This window comes from Scyliorhinus canicula, chromosome 10 (assembly GCF_902713615.1).
Source record: "Scyliorhinus canicula chromosome 10, sScyCan1.1, whole genome shotgun sequence".
NCBI classification, from domain to species: Eukaryota; Metazoa; Chordata; class Chondrichthyes; order Carcharhiniformes; family Scyliorhinidae; genus Scyliorhinus; species Scyliorhinus canicula.
This window is the reverse complement of record NC_052155.1, coordinates 111207867-111231479: the sequence shown is the minus strand read 5'-3', so window position 1 is coordinate 111231479 and position 23613 is coordinate 111207867. Positions and strand designations below refer to the sequence as shown.

Here is a 23613-nt window from a genome sequence, read left to right as displayed (position 1 = left end):
TGGGCTGAATGGGCACTGTAGATATTCTAAGGGAAGTCAAAGTTTTAGCCATTTAATCAACAAACTCCCTTTTTAGAGAGTAATTATAGTGTGGCTGAGAAAGTGGACAATTTGATGTTAAATGGCTGCATCAAATTCTTAACTAAAGACGATTGCATAGAACCTCTATTAATTATCGAGAAGTTATCATCAAAATAATCAAATCACTCTTTTTGCATGAAGGAAACCACATTGTTCGTGAAAGAAATCAGTGCAGCAGAAAAGTCAAAGGACCTGATTTTTCTCTTGCCCTTATCCAAGAGCAACTCAGGTATAAATGCGCAGATACTAAACAGATCTGAACCAACCTGAATTTGTTATTTCAGAGCATAGCTCCTTCATCACCTGATGAAGGAACTGTGCTCCGAAAGCTAGTGATTCCAAATAAACCTATTGGACTTTAACGTGGTGTTGTAAGACTTCTCACTGTGCCCACCCCAGTCCAATGCCGACATCTCCACATCATTATCTGAATATGTGTACAACCACTGTGGGCGCAATCTACCGGCCATGCACCACCAGAAGCGGGGGTAACCAGATCTCGCAAGACGTCGTGATTTAGGTCCCGCCCAAAATGAGCTTAAAAACCCACTTAGCCATGCTCGAATTGGATCCGACGACCACCTGGCATCTATCAGCTTCACAGAGGAGACCCCAGCTGGGTGCCATTCAGTACTGGACCCCACAAAAGGGGACCTGGTGGAACAGGACCTGGGGGTGGGATGCGGGGTGGTCGGGGACCGGAGGGTAGGGGGCAGTATCCCCTGGGTGGCTGGCCTCCAGGCATGGTGGAATCCCGGCACCTTGCCACTGCCAGCCTGGCACCTCCCAGGGTGCCCAGTTGCACAGCCAGGCTAGTTAGTCCTGATGCAGCTATCAGCATGGAAGATGGATTTACGCAGGAGTAGAGGTCGAGAATAAATAGGTAGAACCCCTACAGTTAAAGGTTCATCACTCAGACATCAATACCATCTTCCAATTGAATGACAATATAACAAGTGCCAGCTTATTAAGGACACGGTTACATAGACTCTGGAGAAATTGCTAGCTAAAAGTACAAAGGGAATGATTTTGCCTGGAAATGTTTGGTCCTAAAGAGCCAAATGTTGAGCTGAAATGCTGGATTAGTTTATGGCCGGGATTCTCCAGTCCTGCTGCAATGAATGGGAGATTTAGCTGAGGTAAATTCTCTGGGCGCGATTCTCCGCCCCCCACGACGGGTCGGAGAATAGCGGGAGGGCCTTCCCGACATTTTTCCCGCCCTCCCGCTATTCTCCCCCCCCCCCCCCCCCCCCCCGCCCAATTCCCGACACGAATCGCTGCCGCCGTTTTTTTACGGCCGGCAGCGATTCACAGCTGATAGATGGGCCGAAGTCCCAGCCCTTTACGCTGTTTTTACGAACGGCAAACACACCTGGTCTGGCCGTTCGTAAAAACGGCGGGAACAACTCGCTTTTTATAACCATGGCACCGATTGGCACGGCAGTACCACGGCCGTGCCAAGGGTGCCATGGGCCCGCGATCGGTGGGCACCGATCGCGGGCAGCGGGCCCGATGCCCGCGCACTATTTCTCCTTCCGCCGCCCCGCAGTATCCATTCGCGGGGCGGCTGAGGGGCATCCCGGCCCGCGCATGCGCGGGTTTCGCGCAAATACGTGATGACGTCATCCGCGCATGCCGGGTTGGAGTCTTCCAATCCGCGCATGCGCGGCTGCGTCATATGACGCGTCAGCCAGCGCTAACTCCGGCAAGCGGGCTTAACGAAATTCGTTAAGCCCGTGATGCCGGAGCTTACGGCGACGGGCTGCTAGCCCCGACCGGGGACCAGAATCGGTTCCCGGTTGGGAAGGGGCGCGCTGGCGTCAAACCTGCCCGGGTTTGACGCCAGCCTTACGATTTCTCCCGTTTTGGGAGAATCGCGCCCTCTGTCCTTGCTGGCAGCGATAGTGGGGCAGACTCGCATGGGAGAATCCCGGCCTACAATTAGCACAAGATGACACCTTGGTAAAGGAGAGAAAGTGAAATACGGCCACCCAGAGCATTATTGGAGGCTACTTGCCACTTAAATTTCCTGCAACAGCTCATTAACGTGACCTCACTACATTTACTGTAAAATATTTTGTCGTGTGTTTGGGGTCCAGATGCAGTTTTTTGGGGTTTGTCTATTTTCCCTAAGTAAGCTATTCAAGACTGTAGTTTGTTAAAACCGTTATTATTTATTTACAGTTTTATTTATTTCTTAGGTGATCTGCATGAGGTTGGACTTTCCACACTCCAGATTCCTGTTATTTAGGCATGATGCCATTGCATCATAATTACATCAACGTCAGGTGCTTCTGATGTTAACCTTTTACAGTAAGCACTTAACTCATGCCCTGTCCGAACAACCAGCTGATTTGGGAAAATAAATCATTGCAGAGGATTTTTATCCCCACTCTCTGCCTTCTGCCAGTCAGCCAATCCTCTATCCATGCCAGGATCTTACCCTTAACACCATGGGCTCTTAACATATTTAACAGTCTCCTATGCACCTTGTCAAAGGCCGTCTGGAAATCTAAATCAATCACATCCACTGGTTCTCCTTTGTCTAACTTCCTTGTTACCTCCTCAAAGAACTCAAACAGATTTGTAAGACATGACCTTCCCTTGACGAAGCCGTGCTGACTCAGTCCTGTTTTATCACCCACTTCAAAGTACTCCGCAATCTCATCTTTAATAATAGATTCAAAATCTTACCAATGACCGAAGTCAGACCTATAATTTCCCGCCTTCTGCCTCCCTCCCTTCTTAAACAGGGGCTTTACATTAGTCACTTTCCAGTCCTCTGGGACCCTCCCTGCCTCCGGTGATTCCTGAAAGATCATCACCAGTGCCTCCACAATCTCCTCACCTATCTCTTTCAGACCCTTGGGGTGCAGCCCATCCGGTCCAGGTGATTTATCCACCCTCAGACCTTTCAGTTTCCCCGGAACCTTCTCCTTAATGATGGGCACTACACTCACCTGTGCCCCTGATTCTTCTGGAGCTCTGGCATCCCACTGGTGTCTTCCACCATGAAGACTGAGTGTAAGAGATGCACACTGTGCTGTAAGACAGCACATGACCCACACCCAGAGTTCATACAGTGTTGGACAGAGCTGGGTGCAGGCCCAGCATGGAGATAGCTCCTAGCTTGGATTCTTTATTATATCTCTGTATAGAGTTCCAGTAGTTAATTAAAACCTACAGTTAACCTGCGCCTGACTACAAAGACTTCATCAAACCTATCAAGATCTAGCCAACACCCCAACATTCATTCCAGAAATTCACTGAGCTCTTCACCTAAAAAGAGTGAATGTATATGATTCTCCATGATTAAGTCTTTGGGTTATTGACATCTTTCTCGGGGTTCCCTTGATCTGCAAGAGGAATGGATGAGGGATATGAGACCAATCAGAGCAGCATCAGCTGCTGACAGGAGGAAAAGGTTAACTGCTTCCTAATCTATCTTTGTAACTTCTGTTACTTACCTTGTGTAGCATTCTCAACTATGATTCAATGGGTAATAAACAATTATTTGTTTTACTCTTTTGTTCTTGACTTTTTCAATCATTGGCAGGAAAAAGCTAGACCAGCTAATACAATCCAAACTGGATTCACATCCGGGCACGGGCTAGAACCAGGAATTTCCTCGTAGTCCCTTCGATTCTGCCACCATAACTTTGCCAGAGATGTAGCAGACATCTCAGTTACAGATGTAAATGGAGTTTCAACTGCACTTCTGGAAAATGTACAGTGCATCCAAAAAATCTTAGCCTGGGTGTTAAACTGTGGTGAGAAACCCAAGAGCAGAGAATGGGAGATGTTTGTGCTGCAGTCCTGATTCACTAACATGTCACTTGCACACTTCCACTCATCCCAGGAATGAGGTTACACCTGCATTTTATAAATTCAAATGCAGTTTACCTTGGATATGCTTCTTTAATTATTAATACAATTCAGTTTTGGAGTTTATTAATGCATTAACAATTACTTCCAACATTCAGTATTTTTCTGTGAAGGAGATGATACTGGTATAAGTAAGTGTATGACTTGATAGATACTTGCAATCACAAAACCTAGGGAGTTTGAGCTCTTTGGTAGGCAATTCCTTGACAGAAAATCCAGTAAGATATATTTGTATTCAGTTTTGTGCAATGCTACAAGAAGAATATAATAACTACTAGGTTGAAGACATTTGCAAGTTGGAAAATCACATAAGTTTCTATATTTTTGTGTTAAATCCTTAACAAAATAGTTTTAGGTTCAAAGTACAATGCTTCTAAGCATGTATATTTTGTGAAGGCAGAGCAATCATAGGAATGTTTTGCGTTAAATTCTTACTGCACAGTAACTTACCCTCTCTCAATAAGGAATGTGTCACGCCAAATCCTGGCCTTCTTATTTGAACGGAATCTGGAAGAAAAGACATGCTTGCGATCAGACGGTAACTTATCTATGCCATTGCATAGACAACACATCTGTAGGTTTCCTTATCTAGAAAATGCCAGTGGGTGTCTCCACCACTAAGTGGGAATGACCAAGGAGACTGCTTTAGGAATATGGGGCTGGATTCTCCGATTTTGAGGCTATGTCCTCACGCCGGCGAGGGAACAGTGACGTTTTACAACAGAACAAATGGCGTAAAACGTCCACCAATCCTCCGTTTGGTGGGGGCTAGCATCAAGGCAGCAGAGCACCCGGCTCTAGCTGCCGATACATCCCAGAGAATTGCCAGCTCCGTGGCCATGCATGCGCACGGCAGCAGTCACTCACGGAGCCGGCCTGCAAAACAGTGCCCAATCTTTGGCCGGCTCGCACGCCCCGGAGCCCCCCCCCCACCCCAATAGTGTCCCCAGCAAGTCTCCAGCCCCTGGCAAAGGTTGGTGCAATGGCAGTACACGTGGTAGGTGAAGTTTATCAGAATGATACATTTAGTAGGAAGAAAGAGGAAAGGCATGAAAACTAAACAATACAATTGTAAAGAAGATGGGAATAAATGGCTTTATAAATGGAGGGTAAGAGTACAAGAACAAGAAAGTTATGAAGAACCTTTAGAAAACACTGGTTCAGCCTCAACTGGAATATTATATCCAATTCCGAGCAGCTCTCGAGAGGGTTCAGAAAAGACTTACAAGAATGGTTTCAGGGAGGAGGGAGTCAGTTATGTGGATAGGTCGGAGAATTTGCGGTTGTTCACCTGAGAGGAAACGTTGAGTGGAGATTTTATGTGTTTCAATTATGAGGGGTTTAGACAGAGCAGAAACTGTTCCCATTGGTCGAAGGTTCAAAAACACAAAACACTGATTTAAAGTGATTGGCGAAGGAACCAAATGTGCCAGGAGGGAAAATGATCTTTCAAACTGAGTGTTACAATCGGGAAAGCACTGCCTGAAAGGCTGGTGGAGGCACATTCAATTGTAGCTTTGAAAAGTGGTACATGTGTGAAAGGAAGAAAATACATGGCTACTGGAAAAGGGTAGGGGAGTGGGTCTAGCTAAATTGTTCTTTCATAGAACTGTCGAGGACTCAAGGGGCCATGGCCTCTTTCTGTGTCGTTGCCGCGATTCTGAATCTGGTTGTATTGTTCCTTATTATTCCTCTCTGGTTCCCATTTTATTATTTCAACCTTCCTGCAGAATGTATATAGGTGTCCGCACTCAATTGTTTAAGCTGACCTGTTCCTTGGTTTCTCAGATTCCAAGAGTTTCAGGATAGACTTGCCATCCATATCTGGTGGAATATCAAGGCCTGCAATATCCAGGATGGTGGGAGCGAGGTCAATATTCAGGACCAACTGAGGAATACTGTTGGAATAAGCACAACCACAATGTATGGAATATCACAAGTTAAGCAATTAACTTAAACATAACTAAACTCTTGTACACAGAAGGCAAAGAAACATGATTTACAAGCGAACAGTGCTCAAAACCCAACATGAGAAGATGCTACAAACACCCCCTGCTGCCTCCACATTGCTGCATTGAGTCTGTGGCTTCTGTAAGTGTAGGCCAAGCAATGAGACCTCAATCCTGAACAAGCACTGGTCTGGTTGCCTCCCTTCTCCCTGAGCAATGGGGTAAAGATCAGAAAATCAGCTTTATATTCTTCTGCATTGTCCCCTTGAGGGAAAGCATTTCAATTTCCAAAAATCCTTGATCAAAGCATTTTTCTAATTTCCTTTCTTCTGTTAACAGTTAACAAGTTTTTGCACTGGTTTTCCAACTATTTGCTCTTTTAATAAAACCTTGGGTTGTATTTTATGCTGGGGGCAGGATCCAGCTCACAGCACAAAAGTCAAGGGTGAGCCTGCCCCTGTTCCGTTGGCCATTTAATGACCACCAGGCCATTGATTGGCTTGGGATGAGGCTTCCATTCCCAATGGGCAGGAAGTCCCGCATCTGAGAGCGGCAGGTCAATCAAATGGCCTGCAGGTCTCTTGTCCCACAGGGAAGCTGCTGTGATGGTACTGGGCCTCATGTTAAGCCTGGGCTTTCACCAGAGACTGATTGGCAGGGTCTGGTGAGCGAGGCAATGAGAGTGGGGGCCGGGCTGGACAGGACAGGGGTGAGTAGAAATGTGGGATTGGGGTGGGAATACCTAATGGAGCAAAGAGAGGCTTCAATAAAGAAAGCTACCCCTTCTTTGCCCGGCCACCAACCTGACATTTAGTGCTGGCCTCCCAGCCTGAGGCTAACTTCCCAGCGGCCACTGGAGGAGGGCCTTGAGTATAATCATTAATTGACCATTTAAAGCCTCAGTTGGCCCATCGGCAAGCAGGTCTCCCATTGCTTCCCTGTCACTGGTGGAAGTGTAGTCGGGGTAGGTGCCAGGAACAGGACCACTGACATGGCACCCAATTTTAATTTATGTTTTCCAGTCATTTGAATGAAACATGGCAAAAGATGTAGAAGATTACACATTTAGTGCCAAAGACTGGGTTTCCCGGTCCCACCAGTGCCGGGAATCATTGGGCAGGAAAATTTGGACGGCAACCACAAGTCTATTCAATTTTGGATGTTCACCAAATTTTCCCGTCCCTCCCGAGACTATGTCCCCCACTGGTGGGACCAGAAAACCCCGCCCATAGGAATGAGAATTATCAAGGAATTTGAATGAATAGATTGTAAACACTGTGGAACTGACACATTCATATTCATCAATATCTTCTTTTCGTATTTAAAAAAAATTCATCCTCTATTTTCCTTACTGTTCTAAATTCTCTATAGTTTCTCTTTATTTCTTTTTTAATGATTTCAGACTGCCTAACCTCTCACTAGACATATCCTCCATCCCCTTCCCATATGCTCCTCCCAATCTGCCTCCTTATTAGTTCAAATTCTTGTTTTATTGATGAAAAGCAGCTTAAAACTGATCACATTAGAATTGCACCTGATATCCTGGGCTAAGGTGAGGAATTTCCAGCTGGGCTTCCCACTCAACATTGCTATTTATTGACCCCTGATGGCAGGTAATTATGGGCATGTGCATGGATTGGGTTTAGATGTGATGTTCATGACTAGGTTGCTAACTCACATAATGCATGGTCCTTTGTACAAGACACTGGAGGGCTACCAGACCTCACAGATTCATACCACAGAAAGGATTGCCACCTCCAGCAGAGTACGTTAAAAACTGGAGGTAAAATAATACATTGGTGTGGTGATATCATAATAAAGCCACGGGAGCACAGATTTGATGGAAAGAAAATCATAGGCTAGAGTTCCACAATTTCACATGACATGCAATAGGACCACTAAAGCTGAATTTATGTCTCAATAAGTCTAGCCATGAAGTGTTCAGACATTGAGGAACAAAACTCTGCTTTCAGAATTCATAATAAGTTATTCTGTGACATTGCATCTCATTGAGATGAGCTGCATCCCCTGTCCCCTCACTCCATATTTCCAAATAGGTTTATGAACAGCTTTGCTCCCCAATTTTTATTTTGGCCAATTTTCTCCTCTTCTCCGAGGAATGAAAGTGCTGACTTGTGCTGGAGTGCAGATTGCCCTCTGATACCTTGCAAATCAGCGATTTCAATGTGCTTATTATGTTACATATGGGGTGGCACAGTGGTTAACACTGCTGCCTCACAGCGCCAGCGACCTGAGTTCATTCCCAGCCTGTCTGCACATACTCCCCGTGTCTGCGTGGGTTTCCTCCAGATGCTCCGGTCTCCTCCCACAGTCCAAAGATGTGCAGTTTAGGTAAATTGGCCATGCTAAATTCCCCATTAGTGTCCAAGATTGGGAGGTAAAATGGGGTTATGGGGATAGAGTGGGGTATGAGCCTAGATAGGTGCTCTTTCAGAGGGTCAGTGTGGACTTGATAGGTTGAATGGCCTCCTTCTGTGGGAATTTAATGAAATCAGCACTGTTTTCTTTCATTAGGCATTCATGTTTTAGCAATTTTATTTATAGGGCATATTTATGTGCTTGTTAGGGGTGCTCAAGAGCCCAGTGATTTAAATCTCTTTTTACTGGTCGTAGACTTTGTAAGTGGTACCTCCTTTCTTCTAGTTTTCTTACAAGTGCATTTTGCACGGTCATAACTGACATTGTGTTGTATTTCTAATAAATTTAACTGTCATATTCATTACTCAGTCACGTTACCAGACCGCAAATGGTTTATTTCTGTGGGGAAGTGCAAAGTACCGGTTTGTAGACTGCCTGAATATAGAATATAAAATAGAATTCTCAACTATTCCCGGCAAACTTGAAAATTCTAGAAATAATTCCTTACATTGACCCTGGTTCCACATTTGGTCCACGAACAAAGAACGGAACCCGGATATCGAAGTCATATGGCATTGATTTTCCCTTTACTAGCCCAAACTGCCCAATATGGTAACCATGGTCTGCAGTGTAGATGACATAAGTGTTGTCCAGTTCCCCAGTCTCTGCAAGCATCTGAAACATCTAAAGCATAATACAGGTTGTTTTATTATTATTTTAACTGGTTGCAAAATAGCAAGGATAATATTTTCATGAAAACTGTTATTCTGCTGCCATAATAATTAAACTCATAATCCCCCCTTTATTTTAATGGCCAACAACAACCTGCTTTCTCATGTGCTGCTGCGCAAAAGCTAAAGTCCCATTTAATATTAAACGGTCTAGTCATGCTGCTTACCCTGTCAACAGAGTCATCCACGGACATAAGTGTCTGCAGCCTCTTCCTCTGAAGAATGTTGGTGAATTCCATATGGATAGGCCTCATTGCTCCTGTGAACTGCATAATCCAGTGCTTGTCCATATTTGGGGCATAGTTGTAGCTCGGAGTACTGAAGATAAGAAAATAAGCAAGGTTCAACATCACTGGTGGAAATATTTCTCATTTATCAATTTACTGTTTCTATATTCAATGATCTTCGTTCTTATGACCGAGATGCTGCTAAAAGAGGAAGAGCAGATTTAAAATAAACATCCTGGGGACTGTGCTCCATGATTTAGCAGTGGACCAACACCAATGTGAGTTTGGGAGTCGGTCGGTCCCTGGAGGTTCGAGGTCAACCCACATGTCTGAGGGCCCTGCATCAAGTAAATCACTGCTGCTTCTAATGCTACAGTCTTCATTGTAACCTGCAACAGACTTCTTCAGGATTCAACTTTGATGAGCATTTCAGGGAATGCACTTGAGCTGCTGAAGAGCTTCTTTTCATTTCTAGATGACAATGGCCCAATTAATTCAATCATGGATGGTTAAATTTACAGGCCAATTAGATAGCTATGGACATTGTTTGGGCGGAATGGGTATGTAAATGACTTGTACACTGTACCGCTCACCATAAATACTTTGCAGTGTCCAAACTTGTGACTAATAGCTCATGATACTGTTCAAAAATATAATTCCAAAGGCACACTCCCTAAAGAATAAGCATACCAGCAGACAGCAATGCTAAACCAATGTTGGTGATCTCCATTAGGACAGACCAATATGTACTTAAGAACTCATGCCCTGCAAAATTCAGAGATAAAATCAGTTAAACTACTATTATTATTATTAAAATGCACTTCCAATTTCTCTCCACATAAGTGAAATAAAACAAGAATTAACAAAAATGTTGGGACATATTTTAATTGCTATAATTGCTAGAGGGCAGCACGGTAGCATTGTCGATAGCACAATCGCTTCACAGCTCCAGGGTCCCTGGTTCGATTCCAGCTTGGGTCACTGTCTGTGCGGAGTCTGCACATCCTCCCCGTGTGTGCGTGGGTTTCCTCCGGGTGCTCCGGTTTCCTCCCACAGTCCAAAGATGTGCAGGTTAGGTGGGTTGGCCATGATAAATTGCCCTTAGTGTCCAAAATTGCCCTTAGTGTTGGGTGGGGTTACTGGGTTATGGGGATAGGATGGAGGTGTTGACCTTGGGTAGGGTGCTCTTTCCAAGAGCCGGTGCAGACTCGATGGGCTGAATGGCCTCCTTCTGCACTGTAAATTCAATGTAAATTCTATAAATATATCAGATTGGTCACAACATCTTTTAATGTTGATTTCAAGAAAAGGCTTTTCTCATATTTGGAAGAACATATGCATTATTGCACTATTTTGCCATCTGCTGGCAATGTGGTTAGTACTGCTGCCTCACAGCTCCAGGGTCCCGGATTCAATTCCAGTCTCGGGTACTTGTCTCTGCGCAGTTTGCAAGTTCTTCCTGGGTCTGCGTGGGTTTCCACCGGGTGCTCCGGTTTCCTCCCACAGCCCAAAGATGTGTAGGTTAGCTGGATTGGCCATGCTAAATTGCACCTTAGTGTTCAAAACGGGGTTAGGGTTAGGTGGGGTTACTGGGTTATGGGGATAGGGTGGAGGTGTAAGCTTAAGTAGGGTGCTCTTTCCAAGGGCCAGTGCAGACTCGATGGGCCGAATGGCCTCCTTCTGCACTGTAAATTCTATGATCTGTGTTGCTATTAATATTATTTGAATTGTTAATTTAGTAAACATTAAAACTTCCTTTAAGGCAAAGGGACCTCTGAACCACATGAATTTTTCCTTGAAGCTGTGTTAGATGGATGTTCCCCCTGCCTCAAAGCTGTCAGTACAAGTGAACATAAGGGCACCGAACTGAACTCATTTTAAAATAGGTGAAGGGAATGCAAAATATTAGGGCTGTATTCTCCACTCCATCAGCCACATGTTTCTGGGCCGTGCGCCCTTCGCTGGCAATGGGATTCTATCTTCCCGTGGCCTGTCAATGGGATTTCCCATTGTAACCAACCCACGCCACTGGGAAACCTGCTGGTTGGGGTGCGCTGCCGGCAGAGGAATTCCGACCATAATGATAATAATCAGGACACCAAAGGGTGTTCCAGCGGCCACGCTGCATCAGAAAAGCAGCTTGCTGCGACGCAGCGTGGCCGATCCTGGGATCTATTCGTTTGCAACGCCTTGCGAGATTCAACGCATATTAGAGCGAGGCAGGAAGCCTTGGGGGAGCACCATTCAGAACTCATCCCCACAAATGGGGACCAGAGAGAACAGTACTTGTGAGGGTCTCCCAGGGGATCGGAGGCCCCAGCTGTATGCCCTTTGGGCAGGGTGGTGTCCTGGCACTGCTGGTGCCAGTAAGGTACCCTGGCACCACCAGCCTGGCATCCAGCCAGAGACACCTGGATGCCATCATGGCATTGCCAATGTGCCCAGGTGGCACTGCCAGCTGGCATGGACACTGCCAACATGCCCAGCTGCCATTTTCTGCATGTGCATGATCGGACCCTCCCATGTTGCGTTTGGGGGGGGGGGTCGAAGATCATTTTGGGACGGAGAGCGGGACGTTACTAAAAATGACGTACCGATATCTTGCTACAATGGAGAGTTCCGGTTAGCGGAGCACCCCACGGTGCAAAACGGGGCTATGTGCGGCCTTGGCTATGCGTTCCCTGCTCAGTCCCCTTATTCAACGCGGGTCGCGTGAAATAGTCATGCGTTTCTCGACATGCGCGTGCCAGGAAACACGCAGCTAAACGCGCTCGCCACATGACTTTCTTCCCTTTTGGGTGAACCGTGCCCCATATATATAATCCAGTGAATTTAACGATCATAACAGTTAATTTATTAACATTAAATTAAATACTCTGCAAAGAGATACAGGGTGGAATTGTTCATTCAGGAGACTATGTCCAGTGGTGAAGGGGAAAGTCAACGTGATTCCTCTCGGTGGCACAATCTTCTGCTGGTAAACTCATTAATTATGCACCTGGTGGTGTCTGGGCGAATCTTCTGGTGTGCGAGACAGAAGGTTTTCCGACCCGTCGTCATGGGGTCGAAGGTCCGAGTGACTTATTTAAATCTCACCCAGACAGCCATTCACTCAATGGAGCCCAGGTGCTCCACGTGACTCCTGCAAAGTCATTGCGGCCGCAGCTCAGACGGAGGAAGCTGACAGATCTGAGCAAACACATCCCGCAATACAGAAGGGCACCTTTGACATCATCTTTCGCTCATCCTTAGAAAAGAGCGCCACTGGCGATACATCAATGATGGACCCAATGTTCTCTGTTGCAGTGGTTATATGTTCACTAGCCTCTCAACTTTACAGAGGCCCCACTGGCTCTTGCTGCTCAGGCCCTTGTTCCACATGATCTTGTGCCAACCTGCGATAGGCCCTCCCTCGCCTCATTTGGATGAGAGCCATTGCCAAGGCAGTGTTGTCTGCAGCCTGCATTATCCACACCTCAGTGGATATATGAACAAATTGAAGTTAAGCATTTAGTGAGCCTGTCCTTTACAGGTTACTCTCCATCTCAAAGCAAGGCCTACGAAGCCCTCCCGTCCCTCTGGACCCTTTCACGATCAACCAATGAATACCTTCCATCTCCCAAGAGCCAGCATCTGTTACTGTCCCCATGTGCGCTTTGACCCTGCATTTTCTTGTTATTCAAGCCACCTGCCTCGTCCTCCTCTGTGGCCCATTTGAGGAGAGATACACCACCAAACTCTCACCCTGGAGAGCATCCCGCTCACCCACTGACTGTGATTGTTCCCTCCTATCAGCAATACCCTGAGTTCACCCCACCGGACCCCACCATCAACACCACTGACCTTGAAGCCTCTCAGTCCATGGACACTCTCCCACCACTCCTTTCCCTTGACAGTCTTCCCCTCCTTCCCCAGAAGAGGTTTCCCATTTAAAACGGAAATGAGGAGAAATTTCTTCTCTGAGCAGAATTGCTGGCTTTGAAAGCAGACCAAGGCAGGCAGGCAGGCAGCACGGTTCAATTCCCGTACCTGCCTCCCCGAACAGGTGCCGGAACGTGGCAACTAGGGGCTTTTCACAGTAACTTCATTTGAAGCCTACTTGTGACAATAAGCGATTTTCATTTCATTAGTGTTTGGAGTTCCTTTGCCACTGAACAGTGGAGATTAGGCCATTGAATATATTTATATTTGAGATAGACTGATTTTTTATTGACAAGTGAATCAAGGGTTAGAGGGGACAGGCAGGAAAGTGCAGTTAAGGTCACATCAGGTCAGCCATAAACTTATTGACTGGCAGAGTAGGTTTGAGGGGTTGAATAGTCTACTCCTGTTCTTATGTTCTTCTTATGGACCTTCATGTAGTAAGCAACCACTAGCATAGAGTCATAGAGTTTTACAGCAGACGCTTATGGCACACTTTGGTCAATCATGTCTGGGCCGACAATCAAGCACCTATCTTATTTTTTAGTATTTTATTGAGGTATTTGAAAATTTTAATAACAGTAACATAAACAATGACATCAACATGGTAAAATAAACATCCCCCCCCCACCCCCCCAATCGTCACGCACCTCAACCATACAACAACAAACCCCCCCCCCCCCCCCCCCCCCCCCACACCCACTGCTCCCGGAATACTGCATCTGTTGACATTTTAATTTTCCCCGAGAAAGTCGACGAACGGCTGCCACCTCCGGGTGAACCCAACCATTGACCCTCTTACGGCAAACTTTATTTTCTCGAGACTGAGAAACCCAGCCAAGTCACTAACCCAGGTATCTACGCTCGGGGGCTTTGAGTCCCTCCACATTAATAAGATCCGTCTCCGGGCTACCAGGGAGGCAAAGGCCAGGACGTCGGCCTCTTTCGCCCCCTGAACTCCCGGATCTTCTGACACTCCAGAGATCGCTACCTCCGGACTCGGTACTGTAGTGATATGCATCACTGTATATACACAAGGGGTTAATGTAAATACACTACAACTAAGTACCCACTGGAGGGAGTACCAGAGATGTATATATACATAGACAAACAGGAAGTCAGGGCTCTCTTCACAGGAGCAGAAGCTGGTGAACAGGACACAGACAGGCAGCTCAGATGTAACATAGTATAAGTGCTGGAGAGAGAACAAACTCATAGAAATAAAGCATCTATTTCAACTGTAAGACATTGCCTTTGCAAAATCCTGCCTAAACCCTCTCAGCTTCGGGCATGCCCAAAACTTGTGGACATGATTTTCTGGGCTACCCGCGCACCTCACACACCTATCCTCAACCCCAAAGAACTTACTCATCCTAGCAGCTGTCATGTGTGCCCAGTGCTAAGCCTGGCACATGATAAGGAGGTATCAACCCTGCTTGGGTTAACTTCCCATAGACCCGTCTCCATCTCTCCTCCGAGCTCGTCCTCTCACTTGCCCTTAAGCTCCTCCACCGGGGTTTCCTCTGCCTCCGAAAGCTCCTGGTAAATATCTGATACCTTCCTCTCTCCCACCCAGGTACTGGAAACTATTCTATCCGGTATCCCCGCAGCGGCAACAGCGGAAAGGCCGGCACCTGTTTTCTCAGGAAGTCTCGCACCTGCAAATACCTAAAACCATTCCCCGCTGGCAATTTAAATTTATCCTCCAAAGCTTTTAAGCTGGGAAAACCCCCGTCTATAAATAGATCCCCCTCCCTTCTAATTCCTGCCCTCTGCGAACTCCGGAATCCACCATCCAGCCTACCCGGTACAAACCTGTGGTTATTATAAATCGGGGTCCAAATCGATGCTCCCTCCACTCTCTTATATCTCCTCCATTGCTCCCAGATCCTCAGAGCCGCCACTACCACCGGACTTGTGGAGTATCGGGCCGGCGAGAACGGCAGAGGTGCCGTTACCAATGCTCCCAGACTGGTGTCTTTACATGATGCCGCCTCCATCCGCTCCCATGCTGACCCCTTCCCCACTACCCACTTTCTAATCATGGCTCTATTAGCCGCCCAGTAGTAGTTGCAGAAGTTTGGGAGTGCCAACCTACCCTCCCCCCGACTGCGCTCCAGCAACACTTTCTTCACATGCGGGGTTTTACTCGCCCACACAAAGCCCACAATAATCTTATTCACCTGCTTGAAAAAGGCCTTAGGGATAAAGATGGGGAGGCACTGAAAGACAAACAGATATCTGGGGAGGACTGTCATTTTCACAGTCTGTACCCTCCCCGCCAGTGGTAGCGTGAGCATGTCCCATCTCCTAAAGTCCCCTTCCATTTGTTCTACCAACCGGGATAGGTTTAACTTGTGCAGTGCCTCCCATTCCCGGGCCACCTGGATTCCCAGATATCGAAAGCTCTTCCCTACCATTCTAAGCGGCAGCTCTCCCAGTCTCTTCTCCTGCCCTCTTGCCTGGATTGCGAACATTCATTTTTCCCCATGTTCGCATTACTCCAACGGGTACAAAATGTACAAGAGCATGTCATCTGGTGCTCCACAACCCTCCGACCCCCCCCCCCCCCCCCCCCCCCCCCCCCCCACCCCCCCGAACCAGCCCTTTCCAGTTCCTGGAGGCTCTTAACGCCATGGCCAGAGCAAACAGTAACAGGGTGACGGGGCATCCTTGCCTCGTCCCTCGGTGTAGTTTAAAATACCCCGTCCTCAGCCGGTTCGTACGCACACGCCCTACTGGTGCCTGATAGAGCAACCGCAGACAGTCAATAAAGCCCTCGCCAAACCCAAACCTTCCCAGCGCCTCCCACAGGTAATTCCACTCCACCCAATCAAAAGCCTTCTCTGCATCCATCGCTACAACCACCTCTGCCTCCTCTCCTTCTGAGGGCATCATAATAACATTTAGAAGCCTTTGAACATTGGCGTTGAGTTGCCTGCCCTCAACAAATCCTGTCTGGCCATCCCCTATCACCACCGGGACACAGTCCTCTATCCTTGTGGCTGTCATAATATACACATCAGTATATGATGATGCAGAGTCACACACTGACTGACACACTGCAAGACCAATCAACACACACAACACAGCAGCCAATCACCAGTTAGGGCACGGTCACTATAAAACCAGAGGGCACTAGTTTTCCCGCTCATTCGGGATACAGCCTCTGAGACAGACGGAGCCCGCAGTCAGTCGCACAAACATCCACCATGTGCTAGCAGTATAGGCTGGTCAGGTTAGGCATAGGTCTTCAATCAATCTAACATAGTGTTGACCCACAGTGCAAGTATGTTCAACAGCTCTTAAGTTAATAAAATAGAGTTGTACTATTACAAATGTTGGTAGCCTGTCTATGCTACTGCTAAGGTAAACGCAGTACGTGATGTTAGAGTTTAATAGACCTACCTTCAAGTGATCTGCCTTCGACCAGCAATCAGCCATCCGGTAGTATGGACAGTGTCCGCCCTCCACCGCCGCTTGCATCACCGGCAACCTCGGTGTGAACTGGAAAATCTTTAAACAACAATTCCAGCTTTACCTCGAAGCTACAGACCTGGAAGCTGCTTCAGACGCCAGGAAGATTGCTCTCTTCCTTTCCACGGACGGAGACTACGCCATCCATATCTTCAACTCTCTCACTTTCGCTGAAGGTGAAGACAAGTCCAAGTTCAAGACAGTCCTGCTCAAATTCGACAGTCACTGTGACATCGAGGTAAATGAAAGATTTGAGTGCTACCTTTTTCAACAGCGTTTGCAGGGTAAGGATGAACCTTTTCAATCTTTTCTCACCCACCTTCGCATCCTCGCGCAGTCCTGCAATTATGGCTCCACCTCCGATTCGATGATCCGTGACCAGATGGTTTTCGGTGTGCAATCGGACCCCCTACGCCAGCAGCTCCTCAAGATTAAACAGCTCACCCTTGCGATAGTCATCGAGACCTGCGTTCTGCATGAACACACCACTAACCGATACTCGCACATTCAAACGGCTGAAACGGCACGGCAAGGTCCCCACGAGGCAGAGCGGGTGCAAGCCATTAAATAACTCCAAGGCCAAAGCCTGGATGAGGCCGGCCATTTTGCACGCTTTCTGTGGACTCCCGCGCATACGGGAACTGACCGAGGGGACGGCGACGCCGAAGATCGCACTGCGCAGGCACGCACCACATACGACCGCAACCCGCATGCGCCGTGGTGCACCGAACGTTCTGACGTCACGACGTGTGGCAACTGTGGCTCTGCCCATTTAAAGCGGCAATGGCCTGCAGAATTCCGACGCTGTCTCCAATGTGGCAAGCTTGGCCACTATGCTGCCTTCTTAAAGAGGGTCATTTTTGCCCGATTGAACCCAGCTCGCCTCTTGGCCAAATCCGCTCCCAGGTCCTGATAGATGCGCAATTCACAGTTCTCCCACTTGCTGCTCCGTTCTTTCTTGGTCCACTTCAAAACGTGTTCCTTGTCCATGAAACGGTGAAAATGTACCACCATGGCCCTCAGTGGCTCGTTTGCTCGGTTTTTCCTCACGTGATCTCTCTGCGCTGTCCAATTCCAGGGGCCGAGGGAACGACCCGGCCCCCAGCAACTTCTCCAACATGTCCGTCACATAGGCTCTTGCATCCGATCCCTCACTGCCTTCAGGGAGGCCGACAATTCTGAGATTCCGCCTCTTGGACCTATTCTCCAGGTCCTCCAGCTTCTCTTGCATTGTTTTTTGGCGGTCGTTCATCATCCCCACCTTTGTTTTTTTTTTAAATATAATTTTTATTGGAATTTTTTACAGAAAATATAAAACATAACGACAAACAATGAAATGCAACAAAATAACCCATAATAACTGTAACACCCCCAGACCGTATGTATCACATCCCCCCATCCCCCCCAACCCCAATGAACAACAAAAGAACTTAAAAATAAATTTAAATTAAATAAACAAACATAGTCATTGTCGTCCCCCCCCCCCCATCCCCCCCAACCCCAATGAACAACAAAAGAACTTAAAAATAAATTAAAATTAAATAAACAAACATAGTCATTGTCGTCCCCCCCCCCCCCCCCCCCCCCCCCCCCCCCCCCCCCTGTCCCTTCCCCTTCCCCCCCTCCCCCCCGGGTTGCTGCTGCTACTGTCCCTGTACCCTATCGTTGAGCCAGAAAGTCGAGAAAAGGTTGCCACCGCCTAAAGAACCCTTGTACTGACCCTCTCAGGGCGAATTTGACCTTCTCTAGCTTAATGAAACCCGCCATGTCATTGATCCAGGTCTCCATGCTTGGGGGCCTCTCATCCTTCCATTGTAGCAAGATCCTTCGCCGGGCTACTAGGGACGCAAAGGCCAGCACACCGGCCTCTTTCGCCTCCTGCACTCCCGGCTCCATCCCAACCCAAAAAATCGCGTGTCCCCATCCTGGCTTGACCCTGGATCCTACCACCCTCGACACCGTCCTTGCCACCCCCTTCCAGAACTCCTACAGTGCCGGGCATGCCCAGAACATATGGGCATGGTTCGCTGGACTCCCCGAGCACCTGACACACCTATGTTCACCCCCAAAGAACCTACTCATCCTCGTCCCAGTCATGTGGGCCCGGTGCAGCACCATGAATTGGAAGAGGCTAAGCCGCGCACACGAGGAGGAAGAATTAACCCTCTCCAGGGCATCAGCCCATGTCCCGTCTTCGATCTGTTCCCCCAGTTCCCCCTCCCACTTAGTTTTCACCTCCTCTACTGACGCCTCCTCCGCCTCCTGCATAACCTTGTAGATATCGGATATCTTCCCCTCTCCGACCCAAACCCCCGAAAGCACCCTGTCACTCACCCCCCTCGCGGGAAGCGAAGGGAATCCCTTCACCTGCCGCCTAGCAAATGCCTTTACCTGCAATACCTGAACATGTTCCCCGGGGGGAGCCCAGATTTCTCCTCCAACTCCCCCAGGCTCGCAAACCTCCCATCAATAAACAGGTCCCTCAGCTGTCTGATGCCCGCTCTGTGCCAACCCTGAAATCCCCCATCAATGTTCCCCAGGACGAACCTATGGTTCCCCCTTAACGGAGCCTCCATCGAGCCCCCCACTTCTCCCCTATGTCGCCTCCACTGCCCCCAAATCTTGAGGGTAGCCGCCACCACCGGACTCATGGTATACCTCGTAGGAGGGAGCGGCCACGGCGCCGTTACCAGGGCCCCCAGGCTTGTATCTCCACAGGACGCCCTCTCCATCCGTTTCCATGCTGCCCCCTCCCCCTCCATTATCCACTTGCGCACCATCGACACATTAGCCGCCCAATAATACCCCGAGAGATTGGGTAACGCCAGCCCCCCACCATCTCTACCCCGCTCCAAGAAGACCCTCTTCACCCTCGGGGTCCCATGCGCCCAAACAAAGCTCATGATGCTACTAGTCACCCTTCTAAAAAAGGCCCTAGGGATAAAGATGGGCAAACACTGAAAAAGGAACAAGAACCTCGGGAGAACCGTCATTTTGACGGACTTCACTCTATCCGCCAGCGATAGCGGTACCATGTCCCACCTTTTAAATTCCTCCTCCATCTGCTCCACCAGCCTGGTAAAATTAAGCTTATGGAGAGTCCCCCAACTCCTGGCCACCTGCACCCCCAGGTATCTGAAACTCTTCACTGCCCCCTTAAACGGAAGCCTCCCAATTCCCTCCTCCTGATCACCCGGGTGTACTACAAATACCTCACTCTTGCCTAAATTTAACTTATAGCCCGAGAAGCCCCCAAATTCCGCTAACAGCTCCATCACCCCCGGCATTCCCCCTTCTGGATCCGCCACATACAACAGCAGGTCGTCCGCATACAGTGATACACGATGTTCCTCCCCACCCCGCACCAGACCCCTCCATCTCCCTGACTCCCTCAACGCCATAGCCAAAGGTTCAATCGCCAGTGCAAAGAGCAAGGGGGACAATGGGCACCCCTGCCTGGTCCCACGGTAGAGCCTAAAGTACTCTGATCTCCTTCCATTGGTAACTACACTTGCCATCGGAGCCGCGTAGAGCAGCCTCACCCATTTGATGAATCCCTCCCCGAATCCGAACCGCTCCAGCACCTCCCACAGGTACCCCCACTCAAATCTATCAAACGCTTTCTCCGCATCCAGCGCCACCACTATCTCCGTCTCCCCCTCCACTGCCGGCATCATAATAACATTTAGCAGTCTCCGCACATTCGTGTTGAGCTGCCGTCCCTTGACAAATCCTGTCTGATCCTCGTGTATCACCCCTGGCACACAGTCCTCTATCCTGGTGGCCAGGATCTTCGCCAGCAACTTAGCGTCAACATTGAGGAGTGAGATAGGCCTGTATGATCCACACTGCAAGGGGTCCTTATCCCGCTTCAGGATCAGAGAGATCAGTGCCCGCGACATCGTCGGGGGCAAAGCCCCCCCCCCCCTCCCATGCCTCATTGAAGGCTCGCACCAACACGGGGCCCACCAGATCCGCATACTTTTTATAAAATTCCACCGGGAACCCGTCCGGCCCCGGCGCCTTACCTGACTGCATTTGTCCAATCCCCCTGACTAGCTCCTCCAACTCTATCGGCGCCCCCAGCCCCTCTACCAGCTCCTCTTGAACCCTTGGGAAACATAGCCTGTTCATGAAGCTCTCCATCCCCCCTCTCCCCATCGGAGGTTCCGACCGGTACAGTTCCTCGTAGAAGTCCCTAAAGACCCCATTTACTTCTGTCCCCTTCTGCACTACATTCCCACCCTTATCCATCACTCCACCAATTTCCCTAGCCGCATCTCGCCTGCGGAGCTGATGCGCCAACATCCTGCTCGCCTTCTCCCCATACTCATATACCGCGCCCTGCGACCTCCTCCACTGTGTCTCCGCCTTTCTGGTGGTCAACAAGTCAAATTTGGCCTGCAAACTACACCGTTCCACCAGCAACCCCTCCTCCGGTGCCTCCGCGTATCTCCTGTCCACATCCAGGAGCTCCCCCACCAGTCTCTCCCTCTCCTTCCTCTCCCTCCTTTCCCTATGGGCCCGGATGGAGATCAGCTCCCCCCGGATCACTGCTTTCAGAGCCTCCCAGACCATCCCCACCCGGACCTCCCCCGTGTCGTTGGTATCCAGATACCCCTCAATACTTCCCCGGACCCTCCTACACACCTCCTCATCAGCCAGCATCCCCACATCCAGGCGCCAGAGCGGGCGCTGATCCCGCGCCTCCCCCATCTCCAGATCAACCCAGTGCGGAGCATGGTCTGAAATTGCTATGGCCGAATACTCTGCATCCTGCACCTTCGGGATCAATCCCCTGCTCAGGATGAAAAAATCTATTCGGGAATAAACCCTATGGACATGGGAGAAAAAGGAATACTCCCGCGCTCTCGGCCTCCCAAACCTCCAGGGATCCACCCCTCCCATCTGGTTCATAAACCCCCTCAGCACTTTGGCCGCCGCCGGTCTCCTACCCGTCCTTGAACTGGACCGGTCCAGTGGGGGATCCAGCACTGTGTTAAAGTCTCCCCCCATGATCAGGCCCCCTGCCTCCAGGTCTGGGATGCGGCCCAACAATCGCCTCATGAAGCCGGCATCATCCCAATTCGGGGCATATACATTTACCAGCACCACCTTCTCTCCTTGCAGCCTACCCTTCACCATAATATATCTGCCCTCCTTGTCTGACACCGCCTCAGCCGCCTCGAACGCCACCCTCTTCCCCACCAGAATTGCCACCCCCCGGTTCTTCGCATCCAATCCTGAGTGAAAAACCTGCCCCACCCACCCCTTCCTCAGACGAACCTGGTCCTCCACCTTCAAGTGGGTCTCCTGGAGCATAGCCACGTGCGCCTTCAGCCCCTTCAGATGAGAAAATACCCTAGTTCTCTTAACCGGCCCATTCAGTCCCCTCACGTTCCAGGTAATCAGCCGGATCAGAGGGCAACCTGCCCCTCTCCCCTGCCGGCTAGCCATAGCTTATCGACTGCTCGCCCCAGGCCAGCTCGCCCCGCCTGACCCGTTCCCCATGGCGATAACGCCTCTCCCCTACCCCCCCGGCCCACACCAGCTCCTTCCTGGCCATTCCAGCAGCAACCCGGTATCCCCCCCCACCCCCCCAGGCTAGGACCCCTCCTAGCCGCGACGCACCCTCCATGGTACTTCCGTGAGTCAGCTGACTTCTGCTGACCCGGCAGCTCCCGCCAAAACCCATCTCCTCCCGGCATGGGGTCATCCCCCTCTTGCCACACCTCCTTGGCACCGCTTCAGCGGGGGAAAGAAAACCAGTGAAGGCCACGCCCCCACCTCCAGCTCCGCCCCCCCTGCCCCGCAGCACGGACATCCAGAGGAAAGCCCGCGCTTTCACACTGCCACACCCCACCCTTCTGACACAGCTCCTCAAAATCCAGTTTCACCCCAACCCCCAGCCCCGTACAGAAGAGAACATATAAAGCACATGCCCCCAACGTTCCCCACATACCCCACACCCATACCCAACAGACAAACCCACCCGGAAACAGAGCAAAAAGAAAACCAGCATAAAAATAACACCTGTCAAAATTGAAGAACAGCAACAGCGAAAACAGCAACGGCCATAGTGTGTCCCCAGACCCTAGTTTGAGTCCAGCTTCTCCGCCTGTACAAAGCCCCACGCCTCCTCCGGGGACTCAAAGTAGTGGTGCCGGTCCTTATATGTCACTCACAGACGCGCAGGCTGCAGCATTTCAAATTTGACTTGCCTGGCATGCAACACCGCCTTCGTCCGGTTGAACCCGGCCCGCCGCTTTGCCACCTCCGCACCCCAGTCCTGGTAGATTCGCACCACCGAATTCTCCCACTTGCTGCTCCTCTCTTTCTTGGCCCAGCGCAGCACACACTCCCGGTCACTGAATCGGTGGAACCGCACCAGCACCGCCCGCGGGGGTTCATTTGCCTTAGGCCTCCTGGCCATCACTCGATGAGCTCCCTCAAGCTCCAGGGGCAAATGGAAGGACCCCGCTCCCATCAACGAGCTCAACATCGTGGTCACATACGCCGGGAGATCCGACCCCTCCAGCCCCTCCGCCAGGCCCAGGATCCTCAAATTCTTTCGCCTCGTGCGAACGTCCAGCTCCTCCAAGCGGTCTTGCCACTTTTTGTGAAGTGCCTCGTGCAACTCCACTTTCCCCACGAGGACCACGGCCTCCTCCTCCCTCTCAGCGGCCTGCTGCTGCAACTCCCGAATCGACACCCCCTGTGCCGCCTGGGTCCCAAGCAGCTTGTTTGTAGTTGCATTCAGGGAGTCCAGCAACTCAGCCTTCAGCTCCGCAAAACAGCGCAGAAGAGAGGCTTGCTGCTCCTGCGCCCACTTCCACCAGTTCTCGGGTGTTCCGCCGGCCGCCATTTTGTCTTTCTTCCCCTGCTTTTCTTGGGGAGCTGCTGCAGCTTTTTCCTTTGCCCCACTCCGGGTGAGCACCATAAATTATGGGGAATGCTCCTCAA

General features: G+C 49.7%; 1 protein-coding gene across 18 annotated transcripts in view; it reads right to left on the bottom strand.

Moving 5' to 3' along the window:
• LOC119972600 (extracellular sulfatase Sulf-1-like) overlaps positions 1 to 23613 on the bottom strand; it is a 690773-nt gene that overhangs the window by 91417 nt on the left and 575743 nt on the right. For all 18 annotated transcript variants that reach the window (XM_038809548.1, XM_038809546.1, XM_038809551.1 and 15 more), the window contains 4 exons: positions 9193 to 9343; positions 8803 to 8978; positions 5736 to 5864; positions 4417 to 4473 (listed from right to left, as the gene is read on the bottom strand). In XM_038809548.1, coding sequence (XP_038665476.1) covers positions 4417 to 4473; positions 5736 to 5864; positions 8803 to 8978; positions 9193 to 9343 — 513 coding nt within the window. The remainder of the gene's footprint in view (positions 1 to 4416; positions 4474 to 5735; positions 5865 to 8802; positions 8979 to 9192; positions 9344 to 23613) is intronic.